At 42.5% G+C, this 25262-nt stretch overlaps 2 protein-coding genes across 2 annotated transcripts; one reads left to right on the top strand and one right to left on the bottom strand.

Moving 5' to 3' along the window:
- Positions 1-1673: 1673 nt before the first annotated feature.
- On the top strand, positions 1674-17084 carry LOC104156737 (stromal membrane-associated protein 1-like; the record flags this gene model as incomplete). Its single annotated transcript, XM_009708860.1, is given in 4 exon segments — positions 1674-1886; positions 12523-12691; positions 13330-13658; positions 16082-17084. Coding segments are annotated over 4 exon segments (846 nt in total), but the record flags the coding sequence as incomplete, so codon positions are not given.
- Positions 17085-17671: 587 nt separating this feature from the next.
- Positions 17672-25005, bottom strand: B3GAT2 (beta-1,3-glucuronyltransferase 2; the record flags this gene model as incomplete). The annotated part of the gene is made up of 3 exons (XM_009708859.1): positions 17672-17758; positions 17838-17986; positions 24861-25005. Coding segments are annotated over 3 exons (381 nt in total), but the record flags the coding sequence as incomplete, so codon positions are not given.
- Between the last annotated feature and the right edge of the window lie 257 nt (positions 25006-25262).

The raw sequence follows: 25262 nt of genomic DNA on the forward strand, positions 1-25262 counted from the left end.
TCACAGAAACCACCCCTGTAGCCCCCCCCACCCAAAACCTTGCCACGCAGACCCCATACACGTGGTAATGCTGATATTCCGGTGTTTGACCTCTGCTCTTGAAATGGATCTTCTCACTCAGGTGGATAACTGTTGTGGGTGTAGGACATGGGAAAATAACTTCTTACAGTTTAGTAAAAGGGGGAAATTACTGTTTTTCTGAAATATATAGCAACTATTTTTTAATGTCCTTGGTGCTTTTTAAAGTTTAAAGGTAGCTATCTCTATTTTGTGGTGTTTAGAATTTAGAACATATTGTTATGTTAGTTTGTAAATGTATGTCTGAAGTTTCTGATGGATATATTTGAAGTTAGCTACCTATGTGTAATTGTGTGACTTTAAAAACAAACAAACAAAACAATCCAAATCCTTTAATTAGGATGCTAGGTAAGTTAAAATTTGCTGTATAGCATTTATTTGCTTTGTCTGAATAATAAGAACAGTGGATACAATGCATGCAGCTAGAAGGAATTTCATTTTTTAAAGATGCTAAAGCATCAGGTTGAAATTATTTTGTTAGTAGTAGTTTTTTCAGTGTACTGTAACCTAGGGATTTTAGAATACTGATCTTCCTGTGATACATAAACAACCATGCCAGCGGTCACGGTGGTGTTTTGTTTGGAGAGTAAGTTTTGATTTAATTCAGCTAGTTTGTTCTGCCAGAGAAGCTAGACTTCTGCAGTGAATATTGGATACTTTGAGACTTAATTTCTTATTTTGCCTAAAAAGAGTTTCTTAAATTTGCTGTTAACACTGTGCAGTCATCGTGGTGTTCAGCAGAATCTAGACTCCCATTTGTATTTGTCAAGCTCTGTGTAATGGCAACCCACTTGTACATGCTTAGGAATAAAATTTATTAGCCAATTCTTTCTACTTGTTCTTGGACAGTTTAAAATCAAATGAGAAATAGTTGCTCTGGTCCTTAAAAACTTTGTGATATTTTTGTTCCTACATCTTTTAAAGTATTTTCTTGCAATTCCCCTTAAAGCGTAATTCTTCGGCCCTTTTTTTGTGGTGCTGCACATATCCACTTCCACCGAGGTCACTAAATGATTCAAGTGTTAAAGCGGTGGCAAGCACCAAGGCTGTAGGAGGTTAACTCTGTACAGAGCAAGAGCCGTAGGTTCGTACGGATAGTGAGCCTGGTGTGCCTGGCAGGCATGGTCATGTGCAGCTATAGAACAAAGTCAGTGCAAAGTACTTCTGAAAAAGGGGGAAGGATGGACTTTTTTCCTAATGCAAAGTTTAATTATGTACCCTTGAGTAAATTAGCATATCAAGAATAACTTTATGGATTCTAAAGTACAAATTTTAATTCAAGAGCACAGATCAATGTATTTTGTCTGATACATGGCTACGAAGTTTGGGCCTTCTCAGCAAAATTCTCACTAGAAATGTTGGTGTGCTTGAAAAAGACACGTGAAGACTGAGTAATGTGTACTGATAAGTTGGCATGGCTGTCCTTAGGGAAGTCTTTCAGTGTTTTGTTTTGGTGGTGGTTTTAGGTTTGTGAGTTTTTTTTTCTGAAGCACACTAGTATACCGCCTTTTTAAAGGGAAAGAAGTCCTTACAAAATCTGAACAGTATCACGGTCTGAAAAGAAGCTGAATACATCTTTGATGGGAGCAGGATAGGAGGGAACAGGCAGCTTTAATTACTCTTCTGCTGTTAAAATATTAACAACTTTCACTTTAAATGTGATTCTCTTGTCTTTTTAAGATGGTCCAGCTGAAGCATCTGTTACAAATGGAGGCACTGCTGCTGTCACAGCGCTGAATGATGACCTGGATATCTTCGGTCCAATGATCTCTAATCCTTTACCAGCAGCTGCTGTACCTCCTGCTCAGGTAAAATTCATTTGGTTATATGTGTGCATAGATATGTGCGTGCATGTGTATATTTTCCTTCAGGGAATTGTTTGTTCACACAGAAGGGATGCATGCTTCTCAACATTCATGGCTGAGGACTCTTTAGCTGTAATGGGTATATTTTTCTCACCTCTTCAAGCTTCTGTACTGCTTGGATATAAAATTAGGAGATAGTGTGGTCTTCCCTTCTGATTCCCCTTGATTATCCAGAGAAATTGGATTCTGTCTTACCCTGGTGATGGTAGTCATGTTTTCTTTTAATTTATATTCTTTTGTCTTGTTCTTTTTTAAATAGGTATTGCTGAATGTATTTTTACTTTATGTTCTCAGGTTACTGGACTTTAAGTCATACTTTTTAAGACCTCTTACTGCTTTGTGACGCTGATACTTAGGAAAGGCTACAGCAGATGCTTCTGTCTTGTAGCTGCTAAAAATTTGGTGGTCTCAAGCTTCATACTCAAAATCAAGAACTAATATTAAAAAAACCCTAATGTTGCTACCTGAGCTGATCTGTCTTTTGGCTCATCTTGGAACTTGTATGCCTTTCTTTCCTGAAGGAAGGGTAGCCTAACCCCTGCTCCTGGCCCTCTCCCTCTCTTACAGCCATGGCAGTTTGGAAGCGACCCCATTGCCGTGCCTGTTGTAGCTGGGAAAGGCAGCTTTGGGACACACAAAGAAACTGCTTAAAGCTGCAGCTCTCTTAAAGTAGCTGTCAGCCTCAGAGAACGAGGTGTTGGTGATGAACGTGGCCGGTGCAGATCAGAATGCACGTGTGCAAGCTTCCTTACCCAGACTGGCTTCTGAGAGGGAGGCTTTGGAGGAGTACTCAGCTAACCTCCCCATCTGGGGAGCCATTTTAAGGACATTTAGAAGCTTATTTTTGCAGAAGGCTTTCTGTCTCAGCTGAACCGGAAAGAATTGTATGTATTCTTGAATTTATGGTTTGGGACCTGTGATCTGTACTTGTTTCTCTTTATCCAGTAGTTTTCATAATAGGTATAAATGGAAGGGATGACGATGGAAAGGAATTCCGATTGAAATGGCATATCATAATTTTGTTTCCAAATGTTCTGTTGATCATTGTGGTCACCTCAATGTATATCCATGTTGTTCAGCAAATTTGATTGTAATTTTTGTTCTTTATCCTTTACTATCTTTTCCCCTACTTGTTGCTGAGGGCTGCCTTTGTGCAACGTACTAGGCAGGGCTTTAGAGACTGAAACCCTATTTCTTTTTAAACATAATGACAGAGAGAGAGCAAGCTTTCCACTGTGCCTTAAGCCACCTGTATGGTGAGGGAAATGAGCTGTATACATGCATTTAGGTTTGGATGTGTTAGCTAAAATTGCAAAGGAAAGTGTTGGTATAGATTTTCTTGTCTCTTGTGGAAGTCTGTGTTCAAAGGACCAGAAGGAACAGTATCTTCTTGTCTGCTATTCTGCCACCTTATGTCCAAATTGATCTAGATGAACCTACCTGTAGAGCTAGATGTGAAAAGCAGTAGCCTATTTCCAGCTTCACTGAGTTTTTTAATGCATGCATTTTGGGTGTAGATTGAGTAAATTCAGATGTGGAATTGTGAAGTTTCCACTTGACCCCAAAATAAATGGGCCAGTGGTAGTAACGCACGTAATGGATAGGGTTGAATTCTGGTTTTTCCTCTTTCCTAAAGCTGGAAGTGGCTTTTTCTGTATGTAGTTACTGTCTGCTCAGGAGAAAAGAGCAACCTGAGAGAGAAGAGAAGAGCCTTCTCCTGTTTCTATTCCATGAACCTGTGACGTGACCTGCTGGTTAAACGAGTGATTGAACTGTAGAATACAGGAAATCTAAAAGCTGCGTAAATATTTAAGAGGGAGAAAAGTGAAGAGTAATTCCCTGGATGGTAATGATTGGTGATGGGTTAAATAATGGATTGGCTGCTAAAGCGTATTGAATTATATGTATTAGCAATTAAAGAACATAGATTGTTTAAAGTGCACTTCTATGATAAAAATTTGATCACCGGACCTTCTGTGAGCAAAATGTTTTGAAATATAGTTTATCTTTTATTGTGCTAGTTTCTAGATCAAGTATGGCACTTACTAAATGGATTAAAAAATGGTAGAAAGGATAATATTCTCAATATCTGGTAAGTATCACCTCGTTTGTATACTAGAAAGCATGAATATCTTTAGTTGCTGTTAACAAACCAGTCCAGATTTTTAGTGACATTTTGCTTTTTCCTGAGTGCCATAATCAGGAGCAGCAAACAGAACTTTTATCAAACACATGGTCCTTATGGCATATTGCAAGATTCAATTCTTGGTTATCTTCCATTTTTAATGAGTAATCTCAAAGAAAATGTAATGTAGTCAGATAATTTGCCCAGATAAGAGACAGGGACATGGGTAGGTAGCAGAAGATAGGTTTCTGATGCTGATTACCTGGGTTCTTGCTAAACTGGGGCAAATTCTGTTTTGCTTTAGAATTAACAAGGCCTTGTGGGCCTTGCGTTTCAGGATGGTGGAGTCTAGTCTGGGAACTGATGCTGGACGGGATTTGAGGGTGCCTCTCATTTGGCAGTGGTATGAGTATTTTGTAAGATTTTTAACCTTGTATTATGGATAAAAGTTGTGTGGCATTCAGAGAAGAGCCAGGAGAATGTTGGAGATTGGAAAGGATGCTTCATAATGAGATTTTAAGGACTCTGTAAGTCTGTTTAATTGCTTGAAGTAAAAAAGTGGTGTGATTATGTTGTGTAATTATTTTGTGCAAGACTGCAAATGGGAAAGTGGGCATAAACTAGAACTCAGTCCAGCAGTTGAGTAACCCTAACATTCAGTTCCTGCATTTGGAGTTGGAAAAGTTAGAGTAGAAATCTGTGGCCAATTCTTAAATTGAGATAAGCAGCGCTTGTTTGAATATCTATTAACAGAATGCATTGAAATAAAAAAATGAAGAAGGGGGGATCAAATGTGGAGCAGTGTGGCTTGCTTTGTCACTCAGAGATATTTACCCTGATATTCTGCATAGTAGGTACTTCTGAGATACCGCAGCGGGATTTGTGAACATCAAAAGAAAAGGGCATTTAATGGTGCTCCTCAAACTAATTTGTAAAAGCAATGTATGAGCGTTGATTTTTCACAGGATTGCTTTTCTTTCCCAACTTAACCTGCAAGGCAGCATTTAGTGCTAAATGTACATGTTTTTATGGCACTGTGGAGCACAGAAATGTCTGTCTGCAGGTTTTATTATGAGACTGAAATGACGTGATATCTGCAAACCTTAGGATTTATGACCACTGACACGATAGCCAAGACACAATTTTCAAATGAAAACAAAAGCATGTGTTTTTCCTCTTTCAAATGTGACTTGAGCATTCAGGATTGTATGCACTTTTACTCTGCTTTCAGATATGTGTCTTTATTACAGTTTTCAAAAACACTTAGAATATTTCTTCCTACTATTCTGTATAGCTGGATGCTAATAAAAACTGTTGAATTTGTAAAGGACTGGTAAAGAACGATACGTGAATGAGTAACTTTTTTTTCTAGAATTTTGCCTATTAGCAAACTCAAGGGAGTTTAAGAAGAGTTATCTTAACCAGCTCCTACTGTAAAGCTAGTTAAAAGGCATATACTATAAATTTACCCATTGTGCAGTATTTATGGATGGAAAAAAAGACATTTTGTATATTTGTGAAGTGAGCATGGATAAATTATAGCTATGAGAACAGGTTTTTGTTGCCAAACATTGTATAGGAACTGAGCAAAGGTCTATCATTCTTAGCTATACTTAAAACAATTTCCTAAATTGTTTTGGCCAGATTTTAATTTCAGACTTCGTATGGGTATGTCTTCCAGAAAAAATGTGATCTTCATTCTTCACTGAAACTTGTAGGGAGGGGGAGAAGGGGAGAACTGTGAAGTACTAAGTTTGAAAGTATTAATTCACTGAAACATTTAATGTAAGTCTTTCTCCAAGCAGGATACTAAAATCCAGTCAACATAAACTTTTTTTAATTTGTGTGTGTGTTCCTGGTTTGAATAGTATGGTATTGGGAGCTTAGAGTTGGTTCTGTGGCTTCAAAAATATATTTTTGCAGAGATGGTGTATGTTCTTTGTGATTTCTGTCTGACAAACTTTCATGTAAAGTAGTAGTATGTTTTAGATAACTAGATGTTCTTAAAAACTCATTTTCCCCTTTTCCCCGGAGGCCAGTTGTGTGTACCTGGCATGGTTGCATAGATAAGCAGACAAACTTCAACTTACTAACAAATTGTGGTGAAGATAATGTGTCAAAGTCCTCAGTTTTTATGTAAAAATGAGTTATTTCAGAAGTTTGCTTTATTGTGAATGTTATTTAAGCAGGGTCTTACTGGAGAGCTATTTAGTCCTGTTCTAGCATGATCAGTTGAATTGTGTGTAGCTTCTGCTTATGTTTATTTTACTGCTTTCTAAATTTTGAGGTATCTGAAAGCTAAAGTTTAATTCCTTCATTTGGGTCAGGGCAATCCCAAACACGGATACGGACTGGGCAATGAGTGGATTGAGAGCAGCCCTGCGGTGAAGGACTTGGGGGTACTGGTGGATGAAAAATTGGACATGACCCAGCCATGTGCGCTGGCAGCCCAGAAAGCCAACCGTACCCTGGGCTGCATCCCAAGCAGGGTGACCAGCAGGTCGAGGGAGGGGATTCTGCCCCTCTGCTCCGCTCTGGTGAGACCCCCCTGCAGTACTGCCTTCAGCTCTGGGGTCCTCAGCACAAGAAGGACAGGGACCTGTTGGAGCGAGTCCAGAGGAGGCCAGGGAGATGATCCGAGGGCTGGTGCACCTCTGCTGTGGGGACAGGCTGAGAGAGTTGGGGTTGTTCAGCCTGGAGAAGAGAAGGCTCCAGGGAGACCTTAGAGCAGCCTGCCAGTACCTAAAGGGGTCGACAAGAAAGCTGGGAGGAGACTTTTTACCAGGGCATGGAGTGATAGGACAAGGAGCAATGGCTTTAAACTGGAAGAGGGAAGATTTAGATGAGATATCAGGCAGAAATTCTTCCTGGTGAGGGTGTTGAGGCAGTGGCAGAGGTTGCCCAGAGAAGTTGTGGATGCCCCGTCCCTGGAAGTGTTCAAGGCCAGGCTGGATGGGGCTGTGAGCAACCTGGTCTGGTGGGAGGTGTCCCTGCCCATGGCAGGGGGGTTGGAACTGGGTGGTCTTTAAGGGCCCTTCCAGCCAAACCATTCTGTGGTTCTGTGGTTATCCTCCTTTGGTGCTGGAAATGCCTTAGGTGGAGCACAGTGGAACAGCAGGCATCATACTTCAGAATGAGAAGGGACTAGCTGGACAGAGTCTAGAGGAAAGGTAAAATAATTTAAGTTCTAGAGAAGGGAAATCTGAAGAAAGAGTTAGAAGTGAGACTGCAGGGGAGATAAATGTCTTCAAGCCTAGAAAAAGGGTGATTGCAAAGAAAAGGCTCCATTGTTTGCTGTGAGTACTGGACATACAGCAAGAAATACATTAAGATCAAAAATTCAAATTTAAGGATTATTGTGTTCTTGTGTATCACCCGACTCAGTGATAGAAATCTTCATCTGACTTTTTCAGGTATTGCTGATAATTCCTTAACACAAGTGAACAGATGAGATTTCTTAGTGTTTTTCTTTGATTCTGTGAACTGAATATAGTTGAGTGCTTGTTTCCTCATCAGTTATTACCAGGATATAACAGTTGAAGTTTTCTAATGGAATTGTTTAGATGCCTAAAAACGAAATATGCAAAATCAAAAACAGGAAGAGTTGAAATCACCAGCCAGTCTATTGACAGTGCAGAGATAAAAAGGATAAGAATTGTACACAGAATTTATGACCTTAATAGTGTATTACCTTACTTGCTTAGATAAGAATAATGATGTGCTAGGCTGTATTTTCCCTGCTTCCCTGGAATGCAGGTAGCTTTTCCAGTCAGCAGGGAGAAATTGAAAATGTTATGTGGGGCCATTATTTACCACCATATAAATGAGAAATGGTAGAGGCCTGGCTTTTCTACAGCCCACCCCTGTTTACCTACAAGATACCAGCCAGTGCCGGAGACCTGCAGGTAGCAGGAGAGTGCACGTGTGCCATTTTCCCTTCTGCAGTCCTTCACACGACTGCACGTGTCCCGCCGTCCACTCCCCTCTTTCATTTCCACTGCTGCCACCTCTTTTTCGATTTGCAGGTGTTGGAGCAGCTGTCCCTGCAGGGGCAGAGGCTTTGACCACGACAGAGCTTCGGATGGTGGACATAGCCCTGCAAGTCACAGGCTGCGGGGAGTGCCTGGAGCCTCTCCCTGAGGCCACGAGAGATGGTCTCCTTTCCTGCAGGAGGTCTGCTGTTCTTCAAGAGCTGGGTCACCAGCTGGAGGAGTTATGGCAGGAGGCGAGCAGGCTGTGCAGCGTCAGAGAGGATGAGAGACAGACAGGATCTTCTGAGGGACACAGCAACTTCAAGAGCCCTGGACCCCAACTGCAGTGGAGACACCGGCAGAGTCTGCTCCTGGCAGAGCATTAAGTGCAAGCCCTGGGGAAGGTGAAGAATGGAAGCTGGTGACTTCTGGCACTGAGAAAGTCTCTCCAGCTCCTCCTGAAGACTTGCAACTACAGAACTGGTTCATGACCCTCAACGCTGAAGGGGTGCTTTCAAGTGAAGCACCTGAGGCAACTGATGCTGAGCCATGCAAGGCCACCAGGATGAAGTGGCGAGTGACAGCAGTGGGCAGCTCCCTGCTGCGGGGGACAGAGGCACCCACCAACTGACCTGACCTGTTGTCTAGAGAATTTTGCTGCCTGCCAGGGGCTTGGATCTGGGATGTTGTGAACGGCGTACTGAAGCTTGTCCAGTCCTCTATTATCCCCTGCTGTTCTTTCATGTGGGCACTTCCAGAGATAATCTGGAGGGAAGAGCTGACTACAGAGCAAAAAGGGGCAGATGTCCTGATGACAACAGGACACGTAAATGCAAAGGCTGAGGTACTGGATGCTGCCTTCACCTCAGTCTTCGCTATCAAGACCAGCATTCAGGAGTCCTGGGCCCCAGAGACCAGGAGGAAGGTTGGTGCAAGGAAGACATACCCTTGGTGGAGGAGAGTCAGGTCAGGGGATACTTAAGCAAACTGGACGTAGCTCATGGCCCTGATGGGACGTACCCATGAGTGCAGAGGAAGCTGGCTAATGTCTTTATGAGGCCACTTTTGATAATTTTTGAATTATTGTGGTGACTGGGAGAGGTGCCTGAAGTCTGGTGGAAAGCCAGTGTGACTCCTATATTCAGGAAGGACCAGAAGGAGGACCCAGGGAACTACAGGCCAGTCAGCCTCACCTTGATCCCTGGGGTGCTGAGTCCAGTTCTGGGCTCCCAGTACAAGAGAGACAAAGAGCCACCAAGATGATGAAGGGACTGGAGCATCTGTCCCTTGAGGAGAGGCTGAGAGCGCTGGCACTCTTCAGCCTGGAGGCTCCGAGGGATCTCACCAAAGTATATAAATACCTGATGGGAGGGTGCGAAGAGGACGGAGCCAGGCTCTTTCCGGTGGTGCCCAGTGACAGGACCACAGGCAATGGACCGAAGCCATCTGGACTGCCAGAGCTGTCAGACCAACTTGAAATATTGAGGATGTCATGATCTTTATCTGCTGTTTTGCAGTCTTTTGGAAATTAAGAGCCAAAATGAAAATACTTATTTTTAGCCTCATGCATTAATCTAAACTTCTTGTCAGCCATGTGCTGTTTGTGTAGTCAGGTGGGAAGTGTAAAGTGATGAATTCAGCTACCATATTTGTGGTCCTGACACATCTGACAAATATGTCACACTGAAAACTTCCTTTGGATAGGTATTCCCTTTTACAGGTAATACATAAGCTATCGATGACAAAAATTATTTATGCTCAAACATGAAGCAGATTGGAGTTGACTTCCAGTAGTTCTGAAAAATTCTGTTACACTAACATCATGAAACTGCTCGGCAGAATATTCCCAAACCACCTGATGCGCATTTAGTTTTAGTACAATGACTGTTGGAGAGCACTACGTGTAGCCTTTCTCAAAGACAAACTACTATATGTATGCCAGGCGTGTTTTTACAGAGGTCTTGGATAGCGTGAGAACGTTAGATATGTGAAAATCATGTCACTGTTTCTTGTTTTTACTTGAATGCCACCTGCTATTTTCTTGCCATGTATTTTGCATTACCTTCCATTTATTTAGCTGATGAACACTTCAGGGAGTGCTTGTTCAGTGCTTTGATTCCTCTCAGAATCTTCCAAAACCAGGCTGAATGAAGAGACATTAAATGAACGTTTGTCTCATGACATGAACATAATAGATGATCGGTCCTCCAGGTCTGCGGCTCTCCCTTCTCTTCTGTTGCACGCATGGAGTGAATTTGCTTTATTTCCTTAAAGCACCTATAGTAACAGTATCTCGTAGAGCTGGAGACACTCCAAACTGGTTCATCCCAGATGAAAATAGTTTCTCTGATGCTATTATTTATTTAACAGCCACCACCCCAGACACGTCTGCTCTTCTCCCTTCTAGAGGAAAGCAAACCCCTTCCTTACTGCAGCGCAAGCAGCGGAGAGGAAGCCGCCCCCGTTCACTCGCTTCCACTGCTGACACATACTTCTGAATCGGCGGAGCACAGCTGTCGTACAGGGGCCGTCTTGGGCAGGTGCCATGGTAGGAGGACCCTGTCAACATGGAAAATTCAATAATGGGACTTCCTGGGTAAAACACATGCTGCTATTTAGGATGGGCTTTTACATGAATGTAGTATTAAATCCGACTCTGGTGATTTCAAAGACTGGTTATGCCACACTGATAAAGAATTGTCTCAAGTGGAGAGGGTTTCCTGCTACCCATTAAAAAAAAACTTTGATTTTGCTTTGCAATCAGAAATTTTTGTCAGTAATAAGCAAGAGGCAATAGCTTTTTTAATAGGGGAGGAAGGAAATTGATAGTTGTAGCGTACGTTGTTCAGAGAGAAGGTTTGACAGGAGCTGAACAATTCCTGGTCTTTTTCCCTTTGTGGTGCCATCACCCCCCTCTTCATTGCTGACCAAGCTCTGGTGACCTTGGCCCACATCAGCTGTTGTATAAATGCAGGTTTCCGTTGCCAGAGAGTTCCCGTTTCTTGTTCTGCCTCTCTTCCCTTTCCACAGCAGTTTGGGAGATTTTTCACCATCAACCACGTGGATCTGCGCTCCTTTCTCTTCATGGTTTCTGGCCAATTTACCTGGTACCAGAATTGTTTTGTGTAGTTATTCTTTTGCTAATTTATAGCACTGCCTTATTCTAGAGCCTTTTAGCACTTCAGGAGTCAGATGTGTTTTCTGAAGCTGTATATTGAACGTCTGTGTTGTGGTGTTTGTATCGATCCGGTGTGACCATAGCGGATTTTTTAGGGCCTGGTCAGCAGCCTCCCAGCAAAACCAGAGTTTGGAGGTTGTTGCTTTAAGCAAGAATATAGGGATGTGCCGTATCCCCCCGTTTTGTGGTGGCTTCTTGTCTGTCTGATAAATCTGGGTATGCGCTGACAGCCAACAGAGGGACCTGGTTCAGATCCAGTCGGTTCGTGGCGGTGGTGGTGCTGCGAGGGGGATTTTCCTTCTGCGTGGGAAAGCGCTGGAAGTCGCAGGTGCTGTGGGATTAGGCAGGTGTATGCTAAGCAGGTGGGGATCATTTAGCTGGACTAAAATAAGGCCGTAATTTAAGTATGCATTGCAGTCCTGGCTCTTCTTCAATGCACATGCAGTTCATTTGCAATAAAATTTCCCACTGGTAACAGGATGAGTTGTGTATTTTAAGAACTCTAACAAGAACGCAACGTATGGTCTGGTTACCTAAGCAAGCCCCCATGTGGAACTGTAGGTACGAACAGGAAAAGAACAGCGCTGAAAGACACCTGGATGTAAGTTGTTTACAAAACGTTTGGGTGCAGGAGCACTAAAAAGCCTGACAGCCTGCCTGTATTTTAGTTCTTCAGTCCTAGACTACAGTAAGTTTTAGATAATTATGCTTGCTCGATAAATGAAATGTGCTTAAAGAACTCCAAGCTGATTATAAACAATGTATTTTAGAAATTTTATTACTTTAAGTAGATCAACTGAAATTTTACTTTTGCCTTTTCTCCAAAAATACTGTTCATCTTAGTTGTAGTAGTGTATTTCAAAGCACTTAATCTTTTGTTTTAGCTCTTCTCTAATCTGTTCTGCCTATGAGAGGATTAATGAGATGTGAATTGTAATCTCCTTATTGATTTCCTAATTATTTTTCATAATCTAACTACAGCTGATGATTTACGCTTCTCACTGATGAAAAACATAGGGGTAACAGGAATGAATAATCTGCATGTGTACATCCTTGAGCTGGTCGGGGGTTTAGCTTTCCTTGTTTTGTAACCTCCGTCTGGTCTGGTGGTCTTTCCATATCGTAGGTACTGCTTTTTTGTCTTTGGTCATACCACATCTTTTTAAATCCTCATTTAGTTCAAGTTCATTTCTGTAAATGAAACTGGGTTTTATTTGGTTCAGGAGTGAGGATGTGCAGTACGTATTTAACGCAACATCATCTGTCGGTTTCATTCAGTAGTCTGTCCTGACCTTTATTTCCCAGAGCACTTCCACTAAACCAGCAGCTGCCACCTTGTCTGCGGCGTCCGGGGATCTTGATCTATTCACTGAGCAAACAACAAAATCTGAAGAGTCGGCAAAGAAACAACTCTCCAAAGACTCCATCTTATCCCTGTACGGCACAGGAACCATGCAGCAGCAAAATGCTCCAGGTAAATCATTTTGTAAAGGTTTCTATGCGGTCCTATTTTAGCCTTACCTAGAATAGCTATCTCCTACAAGTATAAAACTAAGGTTGGCTACCCCGCTACCTATATTCAAATGACGATTTTTATTTTTGGCATTTATGAAAATGAGAAAATTGCTGAAATGTAATACAGAAGCTAAAGAAAAAAATAGTATGTGATTTAATTTATTTATAGCTGTTCAAATTACCAAGTATACAGTTTACTGAAAGATTTGTGAATTCAGCTTCTGCCGTCTGATTCATCGCGTAAGGTCCGAGTCTCCACTCTGCAAACAGCAGGCTGCCGGGATCAGCACAGAGCTGTCGTGTCTTGGTTTCAGCTATGTTTGTATGACAACAAAGACCTCCGATACAGCGATTAAAAGATTCTGGTTCACCACAGGGATCTGCCAAACTCTTTTTGGCAGTTAACCTATGGTGGCCGGTCCCTTTCCTTGGGGAGTTTTTAAGCAATTTTTTGCTTTTACCAGGAACTAAGTTAACAGCACTGACGCACAACTGGACAAAGATCCTTCAGAATTCTTTTGGTGCACTTCTGACTTACGGAGACAGGGGAGTAAATCACAAAACACTTTTGCTGAAATCTCCCCTTCTCTGGTACAGGCATGTTCATGGGGACGTCTTCTATGCCATTTACCACACAACCATCAACTCATTTTCAAGGCTTTCCAGCCATGGGAGTTCCTGTGCCTGCAGCGACTGGGATGATGGGAAACTTGATGGGACAATCGGTGCCAGTCATGGGACAGAGCACAGGCGTGATGGTAGGAATGGGAATGCCCAATGGATTTACTGGTACCGCACAAACTGGTGTCATGGGACTTCCTCAAAATGTCGTTGGGCCTCAAGGTGGAATGGTGGGACAGATGGTGACGCCACAAAATAAGTATGGATTGCAACAAAACCAACAAGCTCAATGGAACCTCCCTCAGGTAAAGACTTGCTGTTCCCAGACGAGAGGGCTTTAGAAAAGATGCTGCTTTTCAGGTACCAAATGTTCGGCTGTAGGAGGAAAGTTGCAGTGTAGCCAAGTTACAGACTGCTGGGCTATGAACTGCCTGGAGGCACATGTTAAAAAATCAGGGAATAATTCCGTTAAGGGTGACTAATACATAAGCAGAGAATAGATTTTGCCAAGGTAGACCAAACTCCGTTCTCTGCTTCTGTAGCTGCTCTCATCCTGGCGTCTGGGCCAGCCAGGTAAAAAGCTAGCTTAGCTGTTGTTACAAACTACTGAAATGTGAACAGAGCCACATAACTAAAAGCAGAATTTAATTCCCTGAGGATAGCCATTAACAATGAATACTTTCATTTACAGACTTCACGATAAATTTCAGTGGCATGTGCGGTGCTTTGCACCCGTAACATTCTCCTGTAGATAACTTGCTTAGGCTAATCTATTATTTATCTGCAGCATTTCTGTGCTATTTTAAAAAAAATTCTTAGGCATGTTTAAAAGGTTCTCTAAAAGCGTCAGTGTACACTCAGTGCTGTATTGGTACGTTATCCAATGAAACACCTGGAAATCGGGTATTTGAGAGGTTATGGGAGGGAACAAACCTAAATGATTCCCTTGGAGTTCAGTATGGATGATAGCAACTGGTTTTTCCACACCACTGTTTGAATTATAAGAACAAAAGAATAATTCCATGCTGCTTACTCTAGTAATTCTGGAAGTGAACGTTAGTGACTTGTTTAGATTGGATTATATTATTTTTTACTGTTCTGCTCAGTCCTGTGGTGTGGACATTTATGAAGGTGAGCAGCATTTCTCACATGGATAAAACAGCCCCTCTTTGAAAATACAGGCTGTCATTCTGCTTTGAAAAGTAAATTTTAAAAGGTGAGAATTTCAAAATGTCAAACCAAAAAAATGCGTGGATTTACTGCTAACAGTCTTTTTCTAGGTATCGAACTTTAAAAAGACCCATATCAGTTTTGACATTAAAATCATCCTTTTATCAAATACATATTAAGCCTTGGCTCACAGAACAAGCCCTTCACGTGTTGCTGTACTCCTTGCGCATCAGGCGCATGCTGGCATCCCCCAGTTTGTCGGGGAACCGCGACCTAACCTCTGGCTCCATGTGAACGGGGCAGGGCGTGCTTTACCTACCAGAGCAGCATGCTCTGTGCAGTCGGCGGCTTTACAGTGCTGCTCCAGAAGAGATTAACAACTAGGTAAAGCATGTTCTCGTCAGCTTTTAAATGTCCAGGTTCAGTGATGGGTTGGTTTTGTGGGAACACACGTGACAGCACACATGACTGGATTTTGCCATGAAATACTAGTTTGCGATTTACGTAACCATTTTGTCACCAGTGTTCCAGTTTCATTTTGCAGCCCGGTGTTGTTCGCTCATGTTTGCGTGAGCCCTGATTTTTACCTAATGCTCTCTCTGACTTGAATCTGATGTTGCTTATTCGTCGTCCCTGCGCATCGGCCCCGCTTGTTAGCTGCTCCGAATGCTCTTTTGCTCTCAGACTCCTGAGCGGGGACATCTGCCCGTGCAGCCAGGGTTTCGGCTTGTCAGCACAGGTTCGTTTTTCAGCAGGCAAGGGGGAGAAGCCCAAAAAAGGTTTTTCCATTGAGCACTGACAAGGACAGCAACTAGATAATATTCGTGGAGAGTAGAGATATTTTTGCACCATCCCTGATGTGAATGTCCTGAATTTTGAACTTTTTCCCACCTTTAACTAGATGTCATCTTTAATTGCATGTGAATGATTTCACTTGTTTTTAAGAAATTATGGTATCTTGAGTAGATTCTTTAGCAAGAATGGTTAGATTTAGAGAATACTGGGGTTTCTAAATCCACCTCATTCTTTGTTGATTGCCACCTAAATGGACAATTTCAGAAAACCTTGTGTATTCAAGATTATGAGGTCTCCAAAGAAATACTGCTGGAACAAAAACCACCTGGGGTTGCCAACGCAGACAAGGCTGTTTTACTCGCTTTGGTGTTTCTTTATCGCAGTTGGCACAATTTTGTTGGTTAGCTTTGAAACCTTGAAAGCCAGCTCTTACCAACTGAGACACGTCGGACTGCTTTGTCGCGTGCTCTCTAAATTCACTACTGGAGCCTTTCTACAGACTTGACGTACAGACACCAAGCGCTACAGCCACTCTGCTGGTGTGTGGTGGGGATGGAATGGTGCCAGAAATGCTGCTCTCTTGAAAAGCGCTTAACATTGAGTCAGTGTTTTTCTTTAATGAGAAGTGTTAATGTTAGGGAAAGGTGCTTTAACTGGGTTGCCAGTTGGAGGCAGGACTGCTTTTTGGCAGTGTTGTGCTCCAGCCCCGGTGCTAACTAGGCTCGCACGTGTGTGCGTGTGTGTGCGTGTGTGTGCTCCACAGATGAATCAGCAAATGGCTGGCCTGAATCTGGGCAGTTCCAGCAACGCGATGGGCTTCGGGCAGCCTCCCAGCACAGCGGCAGGATGGACTGGAAGCTCCTCGGGGCAGACTCTCAGCACACAGCTGTGGAAATGAAGGTTGCCATAGGAGTCTCGCCTGGAACGGCCACCTAACATTCCTTCTTCAGATGCATTTACTTCTGCTCTTCCTTCCATGGACATACTCTTTTTTTTTTTTTTTTCTTTTTTCCCCAGCTGTTCAGGTTAAGAATATAACTGACTGACCGTGTTGTGGTCTATATTGATTTAAAGTTGATGTAGTGAGAAGCAGATCAAGAATACATTTATACATCATTGGCAGCGTTTTCGTACAATGCATATGATTTCATAGACCATATATTTAAGAAGCTGCTTAACCACATACATACTGATTTTTTTCTCCCTCAAAATTCTAGATCAAATGTTTGCATATAAGGGATGTAGCTATCATGTTAGTAATATCAAAAAATATAAACCCTGTCCCCCCCAAATTACCCAGTAATCCTGTAGAAGGTACTGTATGAACAAATGTTTAATCATATATAAATAGAATGTAAATGTATCACTGAGCAATGTTTTCTAGTGTATCAAACAAACTTTGTTTCATCATACATTTCACTGTGATGTTATTCTGGTGTGCATAACAGGGAATATGGTTACTGAAAGAAAGATAAACCTGGATGTTACTGTAGTTCTACAAATCAGTAGTTTATTCTGTTAAAAATGAGCATTTGATCCATTTGAGTTTCCTGTGCTCAAGTCCCCGGTCGGGCTGACGAGGCACGTACGCAGTATTAATGCTGAGAACTAGCGGCACAACGTGTATACGAGGTAACTCAACGTGAACAGATGTCATTTTTCCTTGCAGGGATATCCAGGTTTATGACAGTGATTGTGTTTACATTTTATGGTGCCTCGTAATGATAAAATGTTATTTCCCTATATTAAAAGGATAAATCCATAAATGATTGCGGGTTTTTATTTCATTATTGTATTCACTATTTGACCGCTATTTCTTCAAGAAGTCTACTTTTAATGAAGGAAAACATGTTCAATTTGGAGGATCCATTTATGGAAATATTTAGATCGAGAGTTCGTGAGTTAAAATCAGTTTATAATTACACCATTCAGCTGGATAAATACAAAAAGTATATACATAAATGATGATTTTGAAAAGACTCCATTGCAGCCATGTTTCTCTTTGATTCTTTTTACTACGTGGAAACAGCCTTAAAGCGAAGGTGAGTGTCAGTTATTAAGACGAGAGTTCAGAAATGCATGCAGACAAGTTAGAACGAAGCACACCCACTTGATGTGCTTGTCAGAGTATCTGACGGCTTCCCTTCCTTTCCTTTCCTTTCCTTTCCTTTCCTTTCCTTTCCTTTCCTTTCCTTTCCTTTCCTTTCCTTTCCTTTCCTTTCCTTTCCTTCCCACACAAGGCCGCCCGGTGACTGAACAGGTCTCGCGCAGAAGCCGACGGTTTGAACTGGCCGAGTTGGAACGCCCTCCGACACACCCGCGGCACTCTGCTTCCTGCGCGTCTGTCTCCCCGTCACACCTCAATATTGACTGTGTCCAGGTGGTATTTTGGCTCGTTAGCTAGATTCACTTTTTCTGTTCGCGTGTGCCACACAAGAACCTAGAAAATAACATTTGCGTTAGTACAGTCAGCGCCAGCGACGATAGGACAGCTTTTCAGTCAGCGTGGAAATCAGTACCTTTGTGCAGTTGTTTGCTTTGGGCTCCAGTTCCTCCACCGTTGTTATCTGTTTCAGAAAATCAGATTCTTGCATTCCTGGCTGAGAACCACGACGCTTGAATACGGCTTTCGGGTGCGACAGGATCACTTGAAGACTCACAGCAAATCCTTGGAGAGAGGGAGGTGGGGAAAAAGGTTAAGAAAAGCCTTCAGACTTGGTATTTTTGTGCAAGTCACACTTAAGCCTAGAAATCTCCCATGTTCTTTTCAAAAATGAGTACATTTGATTATATGGACAGACAATATTTGGTAGTTTGCACATCCTGCATTGTTTTGTTTTGTCCTGAAGGTGCAATCAGATTTTTTTAATTGCACCATATTTTCAACATGTTTAATCAATTTCCTGTCATGTAGAGAATATAAGCTTTTTTGCCTGAAAAGTCAGGTCTTGCTAAGATCTCAGACTATCCTTCTTTTCTACTTCTAATTAAGAAGTAAAACTAAATTTTAAGTGAAATAAAATGTGTGAAATTTATACTGTACGAACGCTTCTACATTTAAAGACGGGAGTCAGAAAAAAAGATTAAAATATGGTACTTGGAACAACTGTGGTCCTTAGAGAGTTTTAACATTATTGTTGATGAAAGATGAGGCATATTTAATGTTTTGCCCTGCGCACGGTGTAGTTACTGCAGGCTCGTGAGACATTTTCATCAGTCTGTGGCCGATCTGTGCGTTGCCCAGCACGACTGAGAGGTCCTGATCAGCGCACGTGCCTCTCTCTGCAAGGCGTTCCTCTAACAATGCACGTTAGGTCCCTCCAGAGGAGATTACAAACTGAGAAATCACTAGTGTGAACAAACTCACCCTCTGCGAAGCAGCTCTCATGAGCCTCCAATTTGCCATTATTTATAGAACTCTCCAGTTTTCACTCAGCAAGGTTCAGTTGCATCTATGCTTCTTTAAATATGACTCTCAACTCGGCTGATACACTTGTAACCAAAAATTGTGTTTGTAACTCCTCATGTCTAATTGCCAAGCCTACCAAAGAAATCCTTTTTTTGTCAGTTCAGAGTGGTTCCAGATGTCCCTTTATGACCAAAGTAGTAACAGTTTTGACATCTGTTCTGGAAAACTGCAAGAATATTTAATTCCAAAGCCGGTATTAAAATTTTCTCAATTTAAAAATGAGCATAACTTTCTCTAATGGAATATAAATCTGTCCCCTTTTTGGCTAGAATTACCTTGCTACTGTACTTTCCTTGAAAGTATCTGTGGCTTTTATGGGAGCCTTTTAAAGAGGAAAATATAAGGAAGTAATTACTACATCACATGTAAAGAAGGAAACAATTTTTATCATGTTCTTGCCTGTAGGAAAGCACAGGAAGACACCAGAAAGTGAAGGTTTGTTTTTGTTTTTGTTTTTTAAATAAAGATTTGGACACTGCAGATGAATACTGTGGGTTGGATGTAAACTGAGGTCCCAGTTCGCTAACGGACGTGGTTGCAGAAAACACGTTTAACTTTATACATGATATCTGCCTAAGACAAAGAACAGGTGCCTCGATGGAAGGGGCTTATCCGCACCTTGCGGAGCACTCTAGAGGGTGAAGGACTGCCAGGCGGCACGAGGCCTGGGCCGCAGCCTGCCCTCGCTCTGCAGCCTGCACCACCTGCCAGCAGCAGGGCTGGCATCCAGCTGTTCTCTGCTGTCGCTGCTGGGTTTCCGTCAGCGGTACCAGGCAAAAGAATGGCAGTTGGGACTTTCCTTCCCGCCTTCAGCGGGCTACAGGCCCTTCTTCCTTCCTACCACGTGTAGCCCGGCTGCGAGGGCTCCATCCCAGTGCTGTTTGTAGCCAAGTGTCGTCATTTGTGAAGAGCCGCGCCTGAGAGTTCAAACGCCCTCAGCAAGAAAGAGCTGCAGTGCATGCAGCCAGCTTTCCGCACCGCGAAAGAAGACCGCAGACATACTACTGTTGAACAAATTGGCCTGGTGCAGTTCAGTATTTTTGGTTAGGTTTGGTGGGGGTTTTTTCCCCTCTATTAGAACAAACTATAAATTTCTGGTGCAACTGGGCTTTGGTGTGGTTGAGATTTTGGGCACCAAAAAAAAGTTTGCTTTGCAAGGGAAGGCATTGTTGGAGCCCTGATCAGCCGTGTGAGCTCTTTCTTTTTAAGAAGATTTAAGATTTAATTTCTCAGATTTAAGCTGGTCATCCATAAAGGAGAAAATGAAGTAATCACCAAAATTAATGTTGTGTCCTAGTTTTTAGAGTGGAGAAGTAATCCCATTCCCAGCAGAAGAGACACACAGATTTTCTGCTGCTTATCTTTGGGTATCTCAGCTCGGCTCCCTGGCCCCCATTGCCAGTGCTTACCCATACGTTCATTTCTCCTAGCTCCTCTTGTTGCAAAGCTTGCTCCTCTGTTGAGAAAACGGGATTCAGTTCCAAGGGTGGATTTCTCCTAGGCACAGCTCTTCAGATGTGCCACGCCCCCTGCATGTAACATGCGCCCTTCCTGCCATGCTATTGCAAACTGCTGGTTTAGGGTGCTACCAAAAAATCCCCCACGCTTTCAGGCATCAAATAAAAGTCAAATTATTAAACGGAGTGTTGCACATGGCGAGGACATGGACTACTGTGTACTGACTGCCCGTGGCCTGAGGTTTGCTTCCCTGCTCAGTGGTCACACAGTCTTTGTTTCTTAAAAGAAGACAATAAAGCAGCAACTTGAAGAGATAAAGTAATTCGAAGAGACTTATCTCCTGGCTCTCTTGTTCTTCAGGTCTGCTTTATAACTGCTTTAATTTCGCATGTATGACATTTTGTATTTATGTAGATAGGCTTCGGATGGCCTTGAGGGAAAACCTTTTTCTAGTGACAACTTTCAGTTGACTTTTTAATCACAGATGGACCATTTTGGCATGAAAAAAAGAGGACATGGCTCAGGTTTTGACCAGGCTGGCACTACTTTGTCTCAGTAGATAATGATCCTGTGGTAATAGATGAAAGGACACTGTTATTTTGAATTCTAGCCCCAAACAGGGATTAAGCTGGGATTACTGTCTCCCGTGTAGCATAATGGAACAGTGCTACACGCATACAATTCTTTTACTTCATCGTTTTCCTACAAGGTCATATTGGGCTTAAGTTCACGTGAAATGCCACAGGACAACTTCAGAGCCAGAGCATGAAGAGGTGTTTTGGGTGTTTTGTGTTTTATGCAAGGCTGTAAATTAAATATAATTGGCTGAAGAGCCACCTAGATAAGAATTCATTTGTTGGAGGACAAGATACCTGGGAGACATGGCAAAGATTACATCTGTGCTTCTTTCTACGGAAGCTGTTTCTGTTATTTCACACCTTGGCTTGTGCTAGATCAATGGCTTCTGATAAAAGGCAGAAGCATTTTTCTTCATCCGGTTAGACTGAGCCGGTCTTCAAAGATTTTGTTGCCGTGATTAATGCCTTTGCTTCCTGAATGCTCTAGACAGGACCGTAGCTGAAGGCAAGCTAGGAACCGAGGAGCTTTATCATTTCCAGAGCGTATGAATGCTAATGCTCGGTGCTGCTGGTGAAACGGATATACTGGTTTGCACCCGGTCCAAGGTACCACCTTTGGCTTGCTGAGGCTTGCTGAATGTGCCACGGCCTGGGGGTCTGCTTCTTGCAAGTTACCTTCTCCCTGTGATGCGCTGGTTGGGTTGCAATAAGGCAGAGGTGCTCCACCAGGAGTTTCGGTAGTTCATAATAAAGGCATCTGGTGACAGCTAACTCACCATGGTAGAGGCTCTCGATTTTAAACTTGCCATTTAAAACAGCTGTTACCCTGTGATGGAGGGGTGGTCAGGGGTGTTTTTTGAGCGTGGTGTCCGCACAGCCACTCACTTAAGATTTTTTTGCTTGTACTTGTGACTTCCAGCAGTGGCTCTTTCAGATTCAGACAAAATACGTCATGTGTTGCAGTGTCATTAATAGGCTAGCTTTTTTCTCAGGGAACCATAAGAAAGATGAGATGTACTAAAGATCTCATAACTATAGCAAAATCGAAAAAAGGGGGGCTGCTCAGGCACTGGCAGAGGAACTTAGGGCACAGTGGATGAGCTCTGGGCCACAAGTCCAAAACCTGCTTGCCCAGGGCTTCACAGGCATGAATTAATCTCTGTGACTGAAGTAGCTCCTGGAATGCTAGTGTAAAGCACACATCTGTTTTCTTTGAACAATCTTGACATTAGGAGAATCACCATCTAACTGGTTCTCATGGGTGGTCAAAAACTCTGGCACTGGGAACGACCCAAAAGTAAATCACTAGCAGCATCATTTAATGTGGAAGACTTTAAATCAGGTCTGTAACAAACAACGCAGTCCCTACCCCAGAATCAATGTCACTTTTTGCTTACAACATCCAACTCTTGCTTTTCTTCCCTGAGGGTAAGGATGCCTGTGTCAAACTTGAGAACCCACCTACAGTTAAAACTGAGGCAGAACTTAAACACCTGAACGAATTCATGTGGTGTGTTGGTTGCCAGACAAGAAGCAACACAGGAAACAGCTACTCTGCTTTCTGAATGCAATTTAGCACTGGAGAACAGCAGTGTCAACCACACACTTCTCAGACGAAATAACCAGGTTTACTGAACTGATCTAACGTGATTGTCTGAGTATAGACCAAGGAAGAACCTAATCTAGGGAAGCTGGCCAGCTAGGGTCTTTGAGCTGATCCCAATGAAATCAGCAGGACCTGTCTCCACTTGCAGTAGAATTGAATCTGGCCCTGTGTTTTGAAGTCTAGACTAAGAAGTTTATGTGCTTAAAAGCAAGGATGCGCTTCCTCTGAACAGCCACAAGTTAAATCAGTGGTCCCAGACCTTTTAAGGAGTCATTCTTTTCACACCCAGCCTCATGATCAAATTCTTGTGAAAATTGCTACAAAATGATAGTTCTGTAAACCAGTTCTGTAAACTAGTAAGGAGAGCCTCCTTACCCGTGCCTTGGGAATCAGAACATTAATTACAAACAGCTGTAGACAGCTGAGCAGTTTAATAGATGCACTTATTGTTTTTTTCATGGTAATATTTTCAAAAGAGATCCTTGATCTTCCTTACGTGCAGTATATGGTATAACTGAAGGTGCTTGTGTATTTGGTGACAGCAGACGGAGGAATGCCAGTAAGGTACAACAGCACGGACTTTGGTTGGTTAGCAAGTCCTCCAAGTCCCCAGGGGTATGTTGGGTAGTCGCGGGAGCAGGGCAAGGGTGGAAAACAGGGCCAACACGCATCCTGCAGACTGCACCTGTTCAGACACCTATGCAGTTCTGGATGTACAGTTCTGTTCTGTTTGTCTGTACCCTTCCACAGTATTCCTGAGGGGAATGAAGGCGCAAACTTAACATAATTTTTTTACCAGCCTACACAGCATCTATTTCTCTCCTTGCTGAAATTAAAACCGTGATTTAATTTCTTCAATTATTTTTTTGAAGACTAATAAAAGTTCTCTCACAAAGTAGTAACTCCTTGTTTGTGGACCTGCAATAACTTCCTATACTCTCAACACTTCTACCTTTGTCTCTGTAACCCTCCCTCTCGTGACATCGGTGAAAGGACGAGCAGGTAATGCTCCTAACAGTGCTGCTTTTCCCTCACGCCAGTGTTTCAGCCAGCAACTGCAAAGTGTAAACAACGACTTCAGAATTTTCCTCGTCTCTCTTCATGTCTGGGTTAGAGTCCCTTAGCCAATGCTGTGTAATGGCTTTTTGCCTGCTGCTAATGAATTATAAACCATGCTATCATCTTTATAATGCCCGTAAGTAACCACTTCTACAGCACACTATCAATATGTATCTATAAATTCACAGGCAGAGACTGTTAAAACGCACAGCTGCAGTCCCAGCAGGCTGCATGCGTTTGGGGACTGACACTCCTACTTCTCCCCTGAGGAATGCCTCTACCTGGACACTCAAATATTTATTTTCATGCCAGGTGATACAATTAACTTGAAATGCTTCTACAGTGCAGAAAAGTCACCTGTTGATATTTGGCTCTTCGAGGTGTTAACAACTATTGGTCCTCCTTTAGTCTTTTTAACTAATTGTACTGTAAATACTGTACATATTTTTCATCAAACATTTCAATCCATGTAAAAGTATTCTGTTGAGATGAGAAAGCACTGCCCTTCTCCATCTCCCAAAACATAAGGGTGTCAGAAAAAAGAAAATGGCTGGCTATTTCTACCCCGTTGTTGCCCTTGTATTCCTACTTTCCCCCTTCCCTCTCTTTCCCGAATACAGAAGATGCTTAAGTGCAAATATCGTATCATCTGCTGGGAAACTAGCAAAAAACCCAGCTGCTGCTACATCAGAAATCGGACTTCTGCACAGTGGTGCTTCATGTGGCAGTTGTGAATATATACAAAAGATTGTCTAAGCATGGACCAACAGCAAGACAGAGCTATGCGGGGTGCTAACTTCACAGCAGAAGATTGATAAGATCCATTTTGAAGCTTTTCTGCCTCCATCTACTAGGCCATAGCTGTCAGTGATTTTTCCCCTAAGCTCAGTGTTTCAAAGTATATCCATCTACAGCTATCACCGCCATTCCAAATAACCAATAAAAAATGAATAATTTCATGATAAAGTAGCATTTTACAATATGAGGTCTAAGAAGGGTCTGCATTTATACTGCCTGGTGTAGATTGATGACACAATGAAAGGCAGGGGCTCCTTGCAAAAACTAATTGGATTAATTAATTTACAATTAACTTGTTTCAGACAAACAATTTATACAACATAAAAGCCAGGTTGCCGCTTAAATGAAAAACAAGGGAAAGTAAGTCAGCTATCACCAAGCAGCAACTTAATTAGACGAGATATGCAAGCTAAGACTTCCAGGATGTTTAGTGCTGAAGGGCTACATACAGCAGCTGCACGTCAGAAGTTTTAAAAGCTTCTTACACTGAGAAATATCGGGTTCTGTCTCACTCATAAAAAAATGTAAATGTAGTTATTATGAGCAGTCATGTATCATGAAACTTGGTACTTACCTGCCATGTCAATAGCAAAGGGCCTGTCAGCTCTCCAGCCGGTGTACCAGCCAACAACTTTGCCGTTTTCCACGACTGGGCGCTCGTACCGTCGTCCTCCTACCAGTCCCACGGGCCATACCGATACTTTGCGGGTAGTTCGCATCTGCAAGAAGCAGGCACAGTGTGACTGCGGGCACGTTCTCCTAGGAGGCTTTTTGGTAAGTGTTGATGGAAAGCCTACATGTTAATCATCAAGACTAGGTATTTAAAAGCAATTCTAGCTTACAGAGTTCAGCCCAGTGGAGTAAGTATTTGAAAGCTGCACATGCCCACTCATTTTCTGTGAAATCTCCAGCTCTCTAGCCCATAGGCATCCCAATTCTCCTGAAAATATCCTATTCCTATTATTTGGTATAACAA

Source organism: Cariama cristata, unplaced genomic scaffold (assembly GCF_000690535.1).
Source record: "Cariama cristata isolate BGI_N322 unplaced genomic scaffold, ASM69053v1 scaffold5971, whole genome shotgun sequence".
In the NCBI taxonomy this organism is placed as follows: domain Eukaryota; kingdom Metazoa; phylum Chordata; class Aves; order Cariamiformes; family Cariamidae; genus Cariama; species Cariama cristata.